The 15123-nt window shown below is 42.7% G+C and overlaps 1 protein-coding gene across 1 annotated transcript; it reads left to right on the plus strand.

Moving 5' to 3' along the window:
* Positions 1–3679: 3679 nt before the first annotated feature.
* Positions 3680–14586, plus strand: LOC139406166 (nyctalopin). Its single transcript, XM_071148653.1, has 5 exons — positions 3680–3752; positions 4347–4411; positions 8425–8711; positions 10924–11228; positions 12804–14586. Exons 2-5 carry the CDS (start codon positions 4390–4392, stop codon positions 13633–13635), a joined length of 1446 nt encoding a protein of 481 aa, XP_071004754.1. The 5' UTR covers positions 3680–3752; positions 4347–4389; the 3' UTR covers positions 13636–14586.
* The last annotated feature ends 537 nt before the right edge of the window (positions 14587–15123 follow it).

Genomic DNA, 15123 nt, shown 5'->3' on the forward strand with positions numbered 1-15123 from the left:
CCCTGTCTTATTTTTTTACATTTCCTGTATGCCTTTGTCAAATCAAGGTCGTGTTCTGTAGTGCACAAATTAGCCAAAAGCTTTGCACGGTACAATTTAAGATGAGCCTTATTGGGCAAGTTCAGGGAGAATCCCTTGGCCCTGTTTCTCAAAAACATTCATCCTGTTTTGTGCCTACTAAACCGGGATGTGATCAAGTCACTGGGCACAAACTAGTTGATTCAATGTTATTTTGGCCTAATTTGTCAATGGAATGTATGTGGAACAATACACTGAATTTGTTTTGAAGGTTGACATTTCAACTACAGGATTGTCATGGTAACCAATTTACATAGACTAAACTTGTATAAAATGCTGAATTCAGCCCTGCTTAGTAATGATATTTAGTGAGAATTGAGGCATATCCACTTAATTAAATACACTGAATACAAATATAAACACAGCATACAATTTTCCTGAATTACTGTTCCCTCTGTCTCTCTCTTCCAGGGGATTTGCCATTAAGAGATGCGCTTTTGGGAATGTGTGTGTGGTCTAGTTAATGATGAAGCAGACACAAGCACACGCTGACTGGATAAGTACACAAGGAAATCAGTCAATTGAAATTTAAACCCTAATCTATGAATTTCACATGGCTGGGAATACAGATATGAATCTGTTTGGGGCTTGGATCAGAAAACCGGTCCGTATCTGGTGTGACCATTTTCCTCATGCAGCACGACACATCTCTACATAGATTTGGTCAGGCTGTTGATTGTGGCCTGTGGAATGTTGTCCCACTCCTCAATGGCTGTGTGAAGTTGATGGATATTGGCGGGAACTGGAAAAAGCTGTCATACACGTTGATCCAGAGCATCCCAAACATGCTCAATGATACAATGCCCACTTAACATGTAAGCCAGCCGCACCAATGTGTTGGAGTAAACATCGTACACCTGGCGACTGTCAACGGGCACTGCGCCCGGCCCACCACAGGAGTCACTATTGCGCGAAGGACATCCCTGCCGGCCAAACCCTCCCCTTACCCTGACGATGCTGGGCCAATTGTGTGCCGCCCCATGGGTCTCCCGGTCGCGGCCTGCTGCGACAGAGCCTGGACTCAAACCCAGAATCTCTAGTGGCACAGTTAGTGTGCAGGCCATGGGAGAACTGGGACATTGTAAACTTCCAGTAATTGTGTACAGATCCTTGCGACATGGGGCCGTACATTATCATGCTGAAACATGAGGTGATGGCGGTGGATGAATGGCATGACAATGGGCCTCAGGATCTCGTCACGGTATCTCTGCATTTAAATTGCCATTGATAAAATGCAATTGTGTTCATTGTCTGTAGTTTATGCCTATCCATAACATAACTCCACCACCACCATGGGGCACTCTGTTCACCACATAAACATCAGCAAACCACTCGCCCACACGTCTGCGGTTGTGAGGCCGGTTGGACTTACTTCCAAATTCTCTAAAACGACATTGGAGGCAGTTTAATGTAGGAAAATGAACATTCAATTCTCTGGCAACAGCTCTGGTGGACATTCCTGCAGCCAGCATGCCAATTGCACGCTCTCTCAAAACTTGAGACATCTGTGGCATTGTGTTGTGTGACAAAACTGTACATTTTAGTGTGACCTTTTATTGTCCCCAACACAAGGTGCACCTGTGTAATGATCATGCTGTTTAATCAGCTTCTTCATATGTCACAACTGTCAGTTGGATGGATTATCTTGGCAATGGCAAAGGAGACATGCTCACTAACAGGTATGAAGCAAATTTGTGCCCAAAGTCTGAGTGAACATTTCTGGGATCTTTTATTTCAACTCATGAGACCAACACTTTATATGCTGTGCTTGTATTTTTGTTAAGTGTATTAAATAACATTTGCAAAGTCATCAACAGCTATTGTTTAAATTAAGACCAGAATTCAACTAAAAATAGACCATACAATAGGCCTAGGGTTTCAAGATCTGGTTGATTTAAAACATAATGATATTCAGTGAGATTGAATCTTGTCTGGTTGTCAACACAACCACATATTGACATTTGAAGGAGATCTTCTGCATGAATAGTTCCATCTGTGCCACTGACTTAGTCTGGCTTTAATTCCACTTGGTCTACAAATGTATAATTGATATGTTGGATTCACGTCTTCATCTCTACCAAAAAGCAAAGTTGAAGTATAGGACTAAATCAACGTTATTTAAAGTGCATTTAAAGTTTGATTTGATTTAGTCCCACAATAAATAGCCTATTAACTTGTCTCCAACTCAACCAAAAATACAAGCCAGTGGCTCAGATGGAACTATCCAAGCAGTAGTTACATCTCCTTTAAATGTTTATATTTGGTTGCCTTGTCAACCAAACACAATTCATTATTATTTTTGTAATACAGTGAATAGCTTAAAGCTAAGGCTATTTTACAGTAAAAGCTCATGTAACGTTCAACATTAAAATTAGTAACACGGCCACATTTTGAGGTTACTGAGTGTTATTTAAGATACTCTTGAAAGAAGTAGGTTTTCAGATGTTTTTGGAAGATGGGAAGAGACTCCACTGTTCTGACATTAGGAGGAAGCTTTTTCCACCATTGAGGTGCCTGTGACAGAGAAGAGCTTTGACTGGACTGAGTGAGAGCTGCGCTCCCGTAGGGGTGGGGTGGTGAGAGACCAGAGGTGGTGGAACAGAGTGCTCGGGTTGGGATGTAGGGTTTGAGCCTGAAGGTAAGGAGGGACATTTCCCCTTGCTGCTTCGTAGACAAGCACCAGGGTAGTGCAGACACAGATCCTCTCCACACCGCCTGGTAGGAGCCACCTGCCAGGTAGGATGCAATCCAGGAGTGTGTAGAGCCTGAGATGCCCAACCCCGAGAGGGTGGAGAGGAGGATCTGATGGTTCACGTTGAAATGACGTGGTGTGCCCAGTGAGTGGATCTACTGGTAATACATCCACATGCCAGAAGCATGGGATTTGAGTTGGGGTAATCTGACCCCAAATTGGTGGTTAAGAGCCTCTTTAGGAGCATCCGCACTGATTGATGACCTCTGACCTCTTAGGTTAAAAGAGGTGGAAAGCATGCTGGCCGATTTTCCTGGATGTTCTGGACGAATAGGAAGCCTAGATTTGACAACTTGTTCTCCTTGATGAACTGAAGTGGTTGTGGATATAAATTCGTAGATTTGAGCTAGTAGTGTAATCTGAGTTGTGCTGCGTGCTGCTGGGTTACAGGCCTGGCTGTGCTGTTAGCGTAGAGTACTGCTTTACCCCTCTGTTAATTCCTGTCTCTCCATCCATCCCTCCGTTTCTCCATCCATCCCTCAATCTCTCTCTCCTTCCAGGGGATTTGCCATTAAGAGATGGCTTTTGGGAATGTGTGTGTGGTGTGTAGTTAGTGATGAAGCAGACATAAGCACATGCTGACTGGATAAGTACACACATGAATAATATGCACGCACACAGGTTTTAATGACGGTGGGGGTTGCTGTGGTTTAAGTGCAGGAACACACACACACACACACACACACACACTGGTGCACTCACACTTATCAAACACACACATTCATGCAAATATATCCGCATATACTTGCACTCCCAGACACACACACACACTGCCTCCGTCAGACAGGACCTGTTCGCCTGTTCAGTATGTGGGAGGGATCTCTGCTGACTGACCGGCAGGATGGACGGACAGACAGACAGATGGATGGATAGGAGCACACCTGGATCACACATGGACACAAGTGTCAGACATGATTGACAGGTAAGAACACATTGTGTGTTTTATGGTATTTTAATACTTTTTACAGTCCTGACATAATTATGACATAATTATATATGAGTGTGTTGTCACACTATTTATTTGCAGAATTTCCAAATGCCATTTTGGTTTGCCTCCACGTTGATGTTATAATGCAAAATGTCCTTAAAAATAGTTTCATTTGTTTGTGTTTTGTAGCTTTTGAAGGGTCTTGTGTTGATTTGATTTGAATTGTTACCTATTTTAATGCTGTTTCTCTTGCCCTTTACTAAAATGCCAACCTGTTTTTTTGGAACACTGCTTGTAAACTGCCAATATGAAATGAATAGATATTTTGTTAACTATTAGTAAACTGTTTGTGAATAATTGTATTAGTTCATGTATTTATTCACATTTGTAAATACGTAATTTATATTTAAACATTATAATAAGATGACTGTAATTCTATGTAAATAATGAACAACACAACTTTTAGATTGCTCCATGTATATAACAATATTAACATATAAGTACGTAGCAACATCTCTAAGCGTCATAAGCAGATCTAACCTGATACAGTGTTGATGTGTTTTAACAGAATTGTGTGTGTGGTTTCAGATCTTCTTTAATCCTGTCATGTCCCAGATGAGAGACTGCAGGGATGATTCTCATTGCTTTCACAGGTCAGTCTCTAACTCATATCGACACTGTCTGTTATTCACTGTTTCTAACGACCTGTTTGAATACTTAGAAAGTGTGGATGGATGGAAAAACAAACATAGCTACATACAGTCATGTCAGATCAGTGATTGGCTCTATTAAAATACTAAGATAACTCAATAAGAAGTTGTGGGTATGTTTAAAGTGGCAATCTGGGATTCAAACAACTACAAAGCGCACACCCCTCCGCTTTCTTGGGAAACAGCTGATGGATGGGGCTGGAGAAATATAACCACTCCCAAATTCATACGGGACTGTAGATTTTATTATTATTATTTATTTATTTCACCTTTATTTAACCAGGTAGGCGAGTTGAGAACAAGTTCTCATTTACAACTGTGACTTGGCCAAGATACAGCAAAGCAGTGTGACACAACACAGTTACACATGGAATAAACAAACGTACAGTCAATAACACAACAGAAAAATCTATATACAGTGTGTGCAAATGTAGTAAGATTAGGGAGGCAAGGCAATAAATAGGCCATAGTGGCAAATAATTACAATTTAATAATTAAACACTGCAGTGATAGATGTGCAGAAGTTGAATGTGCAAGTAGAGATACTGAGGTGCAAAGGAGCAAAAAAAAAAATATATATATATATATGGGGATGAGGTAGTTGGGTGGGCTATTTACAGATGGGCTGTGAACAGGTGCAATGATCAGTAAGCTGCTCTGACAGCTGATGCTTAAAGTTAGTGAGGGAGATATAAGACTTCAGCTTCAGTGATTTTTGCAATTCGTTCCAGTCATTGGCAGAAGAGAACTGGAAGGAAAGGCGGCCAAAGGAGGAGTTGGCTTTGGGGATGACCAGTGAAATATACCTGCTGGAGCGCGTGCTACGGGTGGGTGCTGCTATGGTGACCAGTGAGCTGAGATAAGGCGGGGCTTTACCTAGCAAAGACTTATAGATGGCCTGGAGCCAGTGGGCTTGGCGACGAATATGAAGCGAGGGCCAGCCAACGAGAGCATACAGGTCGCAGTGGTGGGTAGTATATGGGGCTTTAGTGACAAAATGGATGGCTCTGTGATAGACTACATCCAATTTGCTAAGTAGAGTGTTGGAAGCTATTTTGTAAATGACATCACCGAAGTCAAGGATCGATAGGATAGTCAGTTTTACAAGGGTATGTTTGGCAACAAGAGTGAAGGATGCTTTGTTGCAAAATAGGAAGCCGATTCTAGATTTAATTTTGGATTGGAGACGCTTAATGTGAGTCTGGAAGGAGAGTTTACAGTCTAACCAGACACCTAGGTATTTGTAGTTGTCCACATATTCTAAGTCAGAACCGTGCAGAGTGCTGATGCTGGGCGGGCGGGGAGGTGCAGGCAGTGATCGGTTGAACAGCATGCATTTCGTTTTACTTGCATTTAAGAGCAGTTGGAGGCCACGGAAGGAGTGTTGTATGGCATTGAAGCTCATCAGAAGGTTTGTTAACACAGTGTCCAAAGAAGGGCCAGAAGTATACATATTGGTGTCGTCTGCGTAGAGGTGGATCAGAGAATCACCAGCAGCAAGAGCGACATCATTGATGCATACAGAGAAAAGAGTCGGGCCCGAGAATTGAACCCTGTGGCACCCCCATAGAGACTGCCAGAGGTCTGGACAACAGGCCATCTGATTTGACACACTGAACTCTATCAGAGAAGTAGTTGGTGAACCAGGCATTTGAGAAACCAAGGCTGTTGCAATGGAGTATATAAACCAACTTATATTTTAGGTTGTGATGGAGTAAGAATGTTGAACTAAGCTCACGAGGCATTTATAAGTTATGTTCTTCAAGATATAATTCATTTTAAAGCCCAAAAATGTATGTATCAATCCCAGATCGCCCCCTCCTTAAGAGTCCATTGACGCACATCAATCAATTAACATAATAGAAAAATCCCCATCAAAATCCATCTGTTTAAACAATAGACATCTGTTTTTTTTGGGGTATGGGCTACATCTCAATATACTGCATCCATCTATATCATCCTTCCGGATCTGTGGTGGATTGAGATGCAGCCCATACATAAAAAACATCTGCTGTAGAAAGTGGCGGAGCTACAGAGCTGTTGGTCAGAGCAGGAGACATCCCGAAAATCGGTCTTCTCACGAAAAAAACAAAACGGTTTGGCCTCCAAAAAGAAAATGACCCCTCCATGGAAAGGTTTACTCTATGACCCCCACAAGACTTTCCTGAAGGTAACCCCGTTTAAAAGATGTACAGAATTAGTTTTGTGCCATTGAAAAAAAGGGATTAAATATGTGTCGCAAAAAAAGATATATATTTCCAGGTTTAAAAAAATATATCCTAGAGATAGGACAGATACTTTAAAAACGTATTCCTTATTATTTAATTTTTGACTCTCTGCATTGCCATTTATGAATGTGCAATTTGAATCGTTTCAGTGAAATATATTAGTAAAGGCCAAATTATATATTTTATCAAATTATTTTTGTATATATTTTTTATGATACCTACAGGGGTCTTAAAATTAAAAGTCAAATAGCTAAATGATCCATTTGTGCATGGAAAAGAGGCTAGAAAGGCCTATGGTGACACGTCAGTAACACAGCCAGGCACAGCTTTAGGAATGAGTCATAAAATGGTAGGCTATACATGCTCTGGAGTTTATTTTCATTTTACATTGTAAACATTGTGTGGTTGAGCATATGAATCCAAAAAACAATGTTCTCACACGTTTCACATTTCTTATTGAAATGCCTACTGATGATCCTCATGCACTGAATGTTTTCTCTTGAATCACGTTACATTATTCTAATAGATATACAACAGACCAACATTAGATGCCCATTCTATATCCAGTCCACTAATTCCAGTCCATCTATTTTCAGACTATTATTAGATGCCTATTCTATTTCCAGTCCATTAATCCAAACAAGCCTTTGTTAATCCAAACATGCCCCCCAAACCCCCCACAAAAACCCTGGATACTGGGTTTGATTGAACAGTGGCCCTTAATCTGGAGAGATTTTATTGATTGATCAAATTAAAATCTGCCGCTAAACTCCCAGCAGTCTTACTGTAGCTGGATGAGAGGGTAAAATCCCAGTCCTATTGTTGTATTAACTCATCCCTAATCTGAGTTGCTCTGTCTTAATCACATCATTATTTGACTTGACTGCGGTCTGGTTTGGCATGATGCTAGAACCCTGAGAACAGGCCTAGCTGTCAGGCCACTGTGCTCTGTGACTCCCTTATCAAATCATCCCTATCTCCACCCTGTGCCCTGGTACACATTTACTCACAACACCACTTTAATCTGGGCAGAGGGAACATTGCAGATCATATCCCCTCTACAACGTGATTCTAATATACACTGTAGTGGGGATTTTCACTTGTCGATAATTATAATGATTATAATAATTATGATCGCTGGGCCTTAGTAAGCAGATGCCAACTTCTTTCTGAGCTTTAGGAGCGACCTAGTCCTAGTATTCCTTCAGTAAAAGTATCTCTAATAAAAAGCTGATGTTTATAACCACTGTATATACCTATGCACTACCTATGCACTACCTATGCACTGTTTATTAGAATCCACCCTCAAAATACTCATACTTGGTGAGATGAATGTAAGCAAAAGGTGAAGTTTGATATACAGTATGTATCTGTTAATCAGTGATATGGTTTGTTTTGCAACATCTGCGTTGTGTAACATAAGGTTAGGGTTACTGAATGAAAGTCGTAATCCTAAAACTTTCAAATCAGGTCTGTGAAATCCCCTCTCATCTGCACTGCAGTATTAACCAATCCTTCTCTGCCATCCATCTGTCTGATTCAGCTAAATTCATTTTCAGACATTTTGGGCAATTTATAATTTTGAGAAAAAGATCTTTGTAAATATAAACAAACCTCTGCTTTCTCTTTCTCTTACCTTCCCCTCTATCTCCATCACTCCTCCATATGTATCTCTCCTCTTTTCTCCTATTTCTTCCTCTCTCTCTTATCCTCTTATCCTCCCTCTAGTCTCTGTCCTGTGCCTGTTTCCCCAGGCTGCGCTGGCTCTGTGGGCGTGCGCACGCTCCTGCCCAGCCTCTTGCACGTGCACGCTGGAGAAGAGCTGCAGTGTGTTGTGTGACCGCTCTGGCCTACCCGACCTGCCCCGGGAGTTCCCTTGTGAGGCGTCCTCCATCAACCTGGACAAGAACAGCCTGAAGTTCCTGTCTGAGAGGGCCTTTGGTACCCTGCCGTCTCTCAGGTCCCTGTCCCTGGACCACAACAACATCTCCTTCATCACCCCTGGGGCCTTCAAGGTCAGCAGCAGTGGTGTAAAGTGCTTAATTAAAAATACTTGCAAGTTCTACTTAAGTATTTTTTGGGGGTATCTGTACTTTATTTTAATAATTATATTTTGACAACTTTTACTTTTACTTCACAACATTCCTAAAAGAAAATAATGTACTTTTTACTCCATATATTTTCCCTGACAACCAAAAGTACTCGTTCCATTTTGAATGCTTAGCAGGACAGGAAAACGGTCTAATTCAAACAATTATCAAGAGAACATCTCTGGTCCTCCCTACTGCCTCTGATCTAGTGGACTCACTAAACACATGCTTCGTTTGTAAATTATGTCTGAGTGTTGGAGTGTGCACCTGGCTATCTGTAAATGATGTCTGAGTGTTGGAGTGTGTCCCTGGCTATCTGTAAATGATGTCTGAGTGTTGGAGTGTGTCCCTGGCTATCTGTAAAGGATGTCTGAGTGTTGGAGTGTGTCCCTGGCTATCTGTAAATGATGTCTGAGTGTTGGAGTGTGTCTGGCTATCTGTAAATGATGTCTGAGTGTTGGAGTGTGTCCCTGGCTATCTGTAAATGATGTCTGAGTGTTGGAGTGTGTCCCTGGCTATCTGTAAAGGATGTCTGAGTGTTGGAGTGTGTCCCTGGCTATCTGTAAATGATGTCTGAGTGTTGGAGTGTGTCCCTGGCTATCTGTAAATGATGTCTGAGTGTTGGAGTGTGTCCCTGGCTATCTGTAAATGATGTCTGAGTGTTGGAGTGTGTCCCTGGCTATCTGTAAATGATGTCTGAGTGTTGGAGTGTGTCCCTGGCTATCTGTAAATGATGTCTGAGTGTTGGAGTGTGTCCCTGGCTATCTGTAAATGATGTCTGAGTGTTGGAGTGTGTCCCTGGCTATCTGTAAATGATGTCTGAGTGTTGGAGTGTGTCCCTGGCTATCTGTAAAGGATGTCTGAGTGTTGGAGTGTGTCCCTGGCTATCTGTAAAGGATGTCTGAGTGTTGGAGTGTGTCCCTGGCTATCTGTAAATGATGTCTGAGTGTTGGAGTGTGTCCCTGGCTATCTGTAAATGATGTCTGAGTGTTGGAGTGTGTCCCTGGCTATCTGTAAATGATGTCTGAGTGTTGGAGTGTGTCCCTGGCTATCTGTAAATGATGTCTGAGTGTTGGAGTGTGTCCCTGGCTATCTGTAAATGATGTCTGAGTGTTGGAGTGTGTCCCTGGCTATCTGTAAATGATGTCTGAGTGTTGGAGTGTGTCCCTGGCTATCTGTAAATGATGTCTGAGTGTTGGAGTGTGTCCCTGGCTATCTGTAAATGATGTCTGAGTGTTGGAGTGTGTCCCTGGCTATCTGTAAATGATGTCTGAGTGTTGGAGTGTGTCCCTGGCTATCTGTAAATGATGTCTGAGTGTTGGAGTGTGTCCCTGGCTATCTGTAAATGATGTCTGAGTGTTGGAGTGTGTCCCTGGCTATCCGTAAAAACAAAAACAAATGATGCTGTCTGGTTTGCTTAACATAAGGAATTTCAAATGATTTATACACTAAGTTTAACTTTTGATACTGAAGTATATTTTAGCAATTTACAACCAAATACTTTCAGACTTTTACTCAAGTAGTATTTTACTGGGTGACTTTCTCTTTTACTTGAGTAATTTTCTATGAAGGTATCTTTACTTTTACTCAAGTATGAAAATTGGGTACTTTTCCCACCACTAGTCAGCAGCAACATCTTGACTGTTGTATTCCCAAAAATGTCATACAAACTGGACTTGTCCTTTTCTACTAGCACTTTGCCAGTAACTATTTTATTGAGGGAAAATGTACTTACCACGACTGTGATATGTAGTTGGTTCACATAGCTATCTTAAAGAGAGTTTGCTAAAGAATAAGAGAGTCAGCTAAATTAGTAAAATGTCAATGGTAGGTGGAAATGTTTGGTTACAGGTCAGATACAAAGAAACAACTTCGGTGACATACTGTACATGTACTATACACACACACCTAACAAACACACAATCAAAAAGAGATCCATTACAATCAAGATTACAAGTTGTCTTTTTGCTTGAGATTATGTCATTTCCTGAAATACTGAGCATTTGGTTGATTGAATTCTTTCAATATTATTGATCATGTTTTGACTTCTCTTATTGCTGTACGTGAACAGTTTGGAGTGTGTAGAATATATGATTAATATACTACTAACACGTGTATTATTCTGATCATTCTTTAGGGTCTGCCCAACCTAGTGGAACTGAAGATGGCCCACAACGAGTACATCCGTTACCTCCACACCCGCACCTTCACCGGGCTCAAACGCCTGGTCCGACTGGACGTGGCCGACTGTAACCTCTTCAACATGCCCGACCGGATCTTTCTAGAAAATTATGCTCTGAAGGAACTGTTCTGCTTCCAGAACAACTTCCGAAGGATTCCCGGAGCGTTCCGCGGGATGGAGAACCTGACCCACGTCTACCTGGAGCGGAACAAGATCGAGGCGGTGGCATATACCTCTCTCCTAGGCCTGGGGAACCTCAGGTAGGTAGCAAGCTGTAACTCTCTCCAAGGCCTGGGGAACCTCAGGTAGGTAGCAAGCTGTAACTCTCTCCTAGGCCTGGGGAACCTCAGGTAGGTAGCAAGCTGTAACTCCCTCCTAGGCCTGGGGAACCTCAGGTAGGTAGCAAGCTGTAACTCCCTCCTAGGCCTGGGGAACCTCAGGTAGGTAGCAAGCTGTAACTCCCTCCTAGGCCTGGGGAACCTCAGGTAGGTAGCAAGCTGTAACTCTCTCCAAGGCCTGGGGAACCTCAGGTAGGTAGCAAGCTGTAAATCTCTCCTAGGCCTGGGGAACCTCAGGTAGGTAGCAAGCTGTAACTCTCTCCAAGGCCTGGGAAACCTCAGGTAGGTAGCAAGCTGTAACTCTCTCCTAGGCCTGGGGAACCTCAGGTAGGTAGCAAGCTGTAACTCTCTCCTAGGCCTGGGGAACCTCAGGTAGGTAGCAAGCTGTAACTCCCTCCTAGGCCTGGGGAACCTCAGGTAGGTAGCAAGCTGTAACTCTCTCCTAGGCCTGGGGAACCTCAGGTAGGTAGTAAGCTGTAACTCTCTCCTAGGCCTGGGGAACCTCAGGTAGGTAGCAAGCTGTAACTCTCTCCTAGGCCTGGGGAACCTCAGGTAGGTAGCAAGCTGTAACTCTCTCCTAGGCCTGGGGAACCTCAGGTAGGTAGCAAGCTGTAACTCTCTCCTAGGCCTGGGGAACCTCAGGTAGGTAGCAAGCTGTAACTCTCTCCTAGGCCTGGGGAACCTCAGGTAGGTAGCAAGCTGTAACTCTCTCCTAGGCCTGGGGAACCTCAGGTAGGTAGCAAGCTGTAACTCTCTCATAGGCCTGGGGAACCTCAGGTAGGTAGCAAGCTGTAACTCTCTCCTAGGCCTGGGGAACCTCAGGTAGGTAGCAAGCTGTAACTCTCTCCAAGGCCTGGGGAACCTCAGGTAGGTAGCAAGCTGTAACTCAGAGAGAGAGAAAGAGAAAGGAAAGGCAGACTCTGTTCACTGTTGGCTGCTTTTGGCAAGAAGTTCTTTAAACATTTCAACCATGTTGATCTTTATTTATTTATTTATTTATAATTTGTACAGTTATAAAACCTTTGAAGCCAAATTGGTGCAAAGACAAAATAATGTCAAAACATTATAACTGGCATTATCTTATTGGCACCGGAGAAGAAGGCTGACGTTTTTACGTGTCCCCAAACGATTGTTTTTTGTTTGTTTGTTTATTTGCGTTGTTTGTAACTTGTTTTTTAAACGTATTTTGTGCATAATGTTGCCGCTACTGTATTGTTTAATTACTGCTGCTCTTTAATTACTCTTTATAACTTATTCTTATCCGTATTTTTTAAAACTGCATTGTTGGTTAGGGGCTCGTAAGTAAGCATGTCTACTACACCTGTTGTATTCGGCGCATGTGACTAATACAATTTGATTTGATTTGATTTTTGACAAACTTCTTGGTGAGCAGAGAACAATGAGCCAACATTTCTTTCTCTCTTTGTCTGGATAATTCATTGTCCTGTTCTTTTTAGATGTGCATAATCACACTTCTCATTTCCCAAAACCCGTCAGGTACCTGAACCTCCAGGAGAACCGCATCAACGTGATCCACGACCAGTCCTTTCAGGACCTCATGCGCCTGGAGAACTTCTACCTCAACGACAACCTGCTGTCTGAGCTGCCTCGGGTGGCCTTCAAGGGCCTTAGCCGCCTCAAGATGCTCAACCTGGGGGGCAACCAGTTCACCAACATTTCCAAGACCTGGTTCAGCGACCTGGTGGAGCTGGAGGTCCTCTACCTGGACCGCAATCGCCTGGTCTATATCGAGGAGGGCTCCTTTGAGAACCTGACCAGTCTGATCACCCTCCACCTCAACAGCAACAACCTTAGTTCCCTGCCCTTCCCTGTCTTCCAGCCTGTCTACTTCATTGGACACCTCTACCTCTTCAGGAACCCCTGGGAATGTGACTGCTCTCTGGAGTATCTTAAGGAGTGGATGGAGAGTTATAAGTTGGTCCGGGACATCCCCTGCGCCTCCCCGTCCTCCGTGGTCGGCCTGGATCTGAGCGAGGTAGTCTTCGCCAGGGTGAATGGGTCGTGCCTGGATCCGGGGGAGCTGAACCTGACCACAATGTCTTCGGAGATCCTCTCGACCACGGAGAACCGTTTCAACAGCCTGATCTCCAAGCTGCTCCAGCAGGAGCTCAGGGAAGAGGTGGGGAACGGGACGGAGAGCCTGAGGAACGGAACTCTGCTGGACCCCGCAGAGGGACTCAGCGCTGGGATCAAAGGGGCAGACGTCAACCAATCACTGGTCTCATTGTTGGTGATGTGGTGTGTCTTCTGGATGACAATTGGCCAATCGGATGTGGATTTCCTGTTTGGGCATGTGACTGGGACCTGAGAGATGGAAGAATGTGTTTCGTAAAATTGGGTGATTTCTTCCCCCATTGAGAGGAAAGCTGTTTAGAATGAAGGACGCTACAGACAAGTCAATCTTGTTTAAGTATCTGACTGTCCAATGAAGTCTTGTGGAGTGTGTGAGTTTCCTGCTGATGAAAACTCACATTTGTTTGTTGTTCATCCTTTCAAAATGAAAGGAATAAGTAATACAACAGGTTCAGATCACATGGATACAGGCTGAACTGAGAGGGTGGCTCATGTAAAACACTGAACTGCTTGATATTTGACAGCACAGATTTGTCTTGTACTATGCAGAATGTCCATGAAACCATGGATTATTGCAATGGTTTAGATTTCAATACCTTCCTTGTGTTACATAACATTCTCTAATGAATGATAGCATTCATATGATATAATATTTAAAACACGAATGTGTTCCCTGTAACATTAATAAACATGATTCTAATTTATGTAAATGTGTAAAAGCTGACAGGTCAAGTCATCAGCGCCTTTATATTCTCTCATTCTTCTTGTTTTAATCATTCAACTCAGTAAATGTAGAATGTGCAGCTTTTCATAAATGCATTAATCTTCTTACAGCATGCTCCTCTTTGCCTTGTAAGCCTCTGTCTAGTCTAGCACAATGTAATGGAGGGAGTTTATCATTACGTTTTGCCTCTTATGTGGACCTGATTTCCCTTATGTTTATACAGCATGTTGTTCAGTCAATAAGGAAAATGATCAAACAAGACAGAATGAACTGCATTCTTTGGGATGATCGACAGTACTGTGTTGACTGTCACATGACAATGTATCAATGGACTATCAAAGCACTCCCTTTTTGCATTAGATTTGTACTATTGATGACGCAGCATACATTTCATACACAGTCTCTGTGCACAGTAAATATGCAATTTTGCATATGGGTGTGCATATTAACACCAATCTTTCTGTTTAAATAGGTACAACTATCCATGATTTGATATGTATAGAAACATATGTTTCCTATGACCACAATGTTTGCTAAATGCCGCTTGCCAAACCAGGGATTTAGTTAAATGGTGTTCGTTGGCATAATATAATGATTAATATTGACCTTACTCCTTCACAGAGCGATGTCTACTAAACTCTTAACACACAACCTTACTCCTACACATTATTTAGGGCTTAGATTCAATCTGTTTCGAGGAAGAGCCTTGTTATAGCACAATGAAAGTGTAAAGGTCATTATCCAATTGAGTCGACATATACAGTGCACATTGTCTTTGAATTTCAATCACACTATAGCGCCAATCTTTCACGCTACGGATCTAATCTAGGTCTTAGATTTACTTCCAACAGTTTGAACTCTGACCCTGATCTGATAAGGATGTCCTTTTAGCCGAGTGGAAACGTCAACCCACCCGGTGAAGTCATGGTGAATCTGCTGTTAATGTGAGATGAGGTCTATATGGGCGACAAACTCCTGGGATGGGCTGGACGCTGCAAG

The sequence above is a fragment of the Oncorhynchus clarkii genome, chromosome 3 (assembly GCF_045791955.1).
Source record: "Oncorhynchus clarkii lewisi isolate Uvic-CL-2024 chromosome 3, UVic_Ocla_1.0, whole genome shotgun sequence".
NCBI classification, from domain to species: domain Eukaryota; kingdom Metazoa; phylum Chordata; class Actinopteri; order Salmoniformes; family Salmonidae; genus Oncorhynchus; species Oncorhynchus clarkii.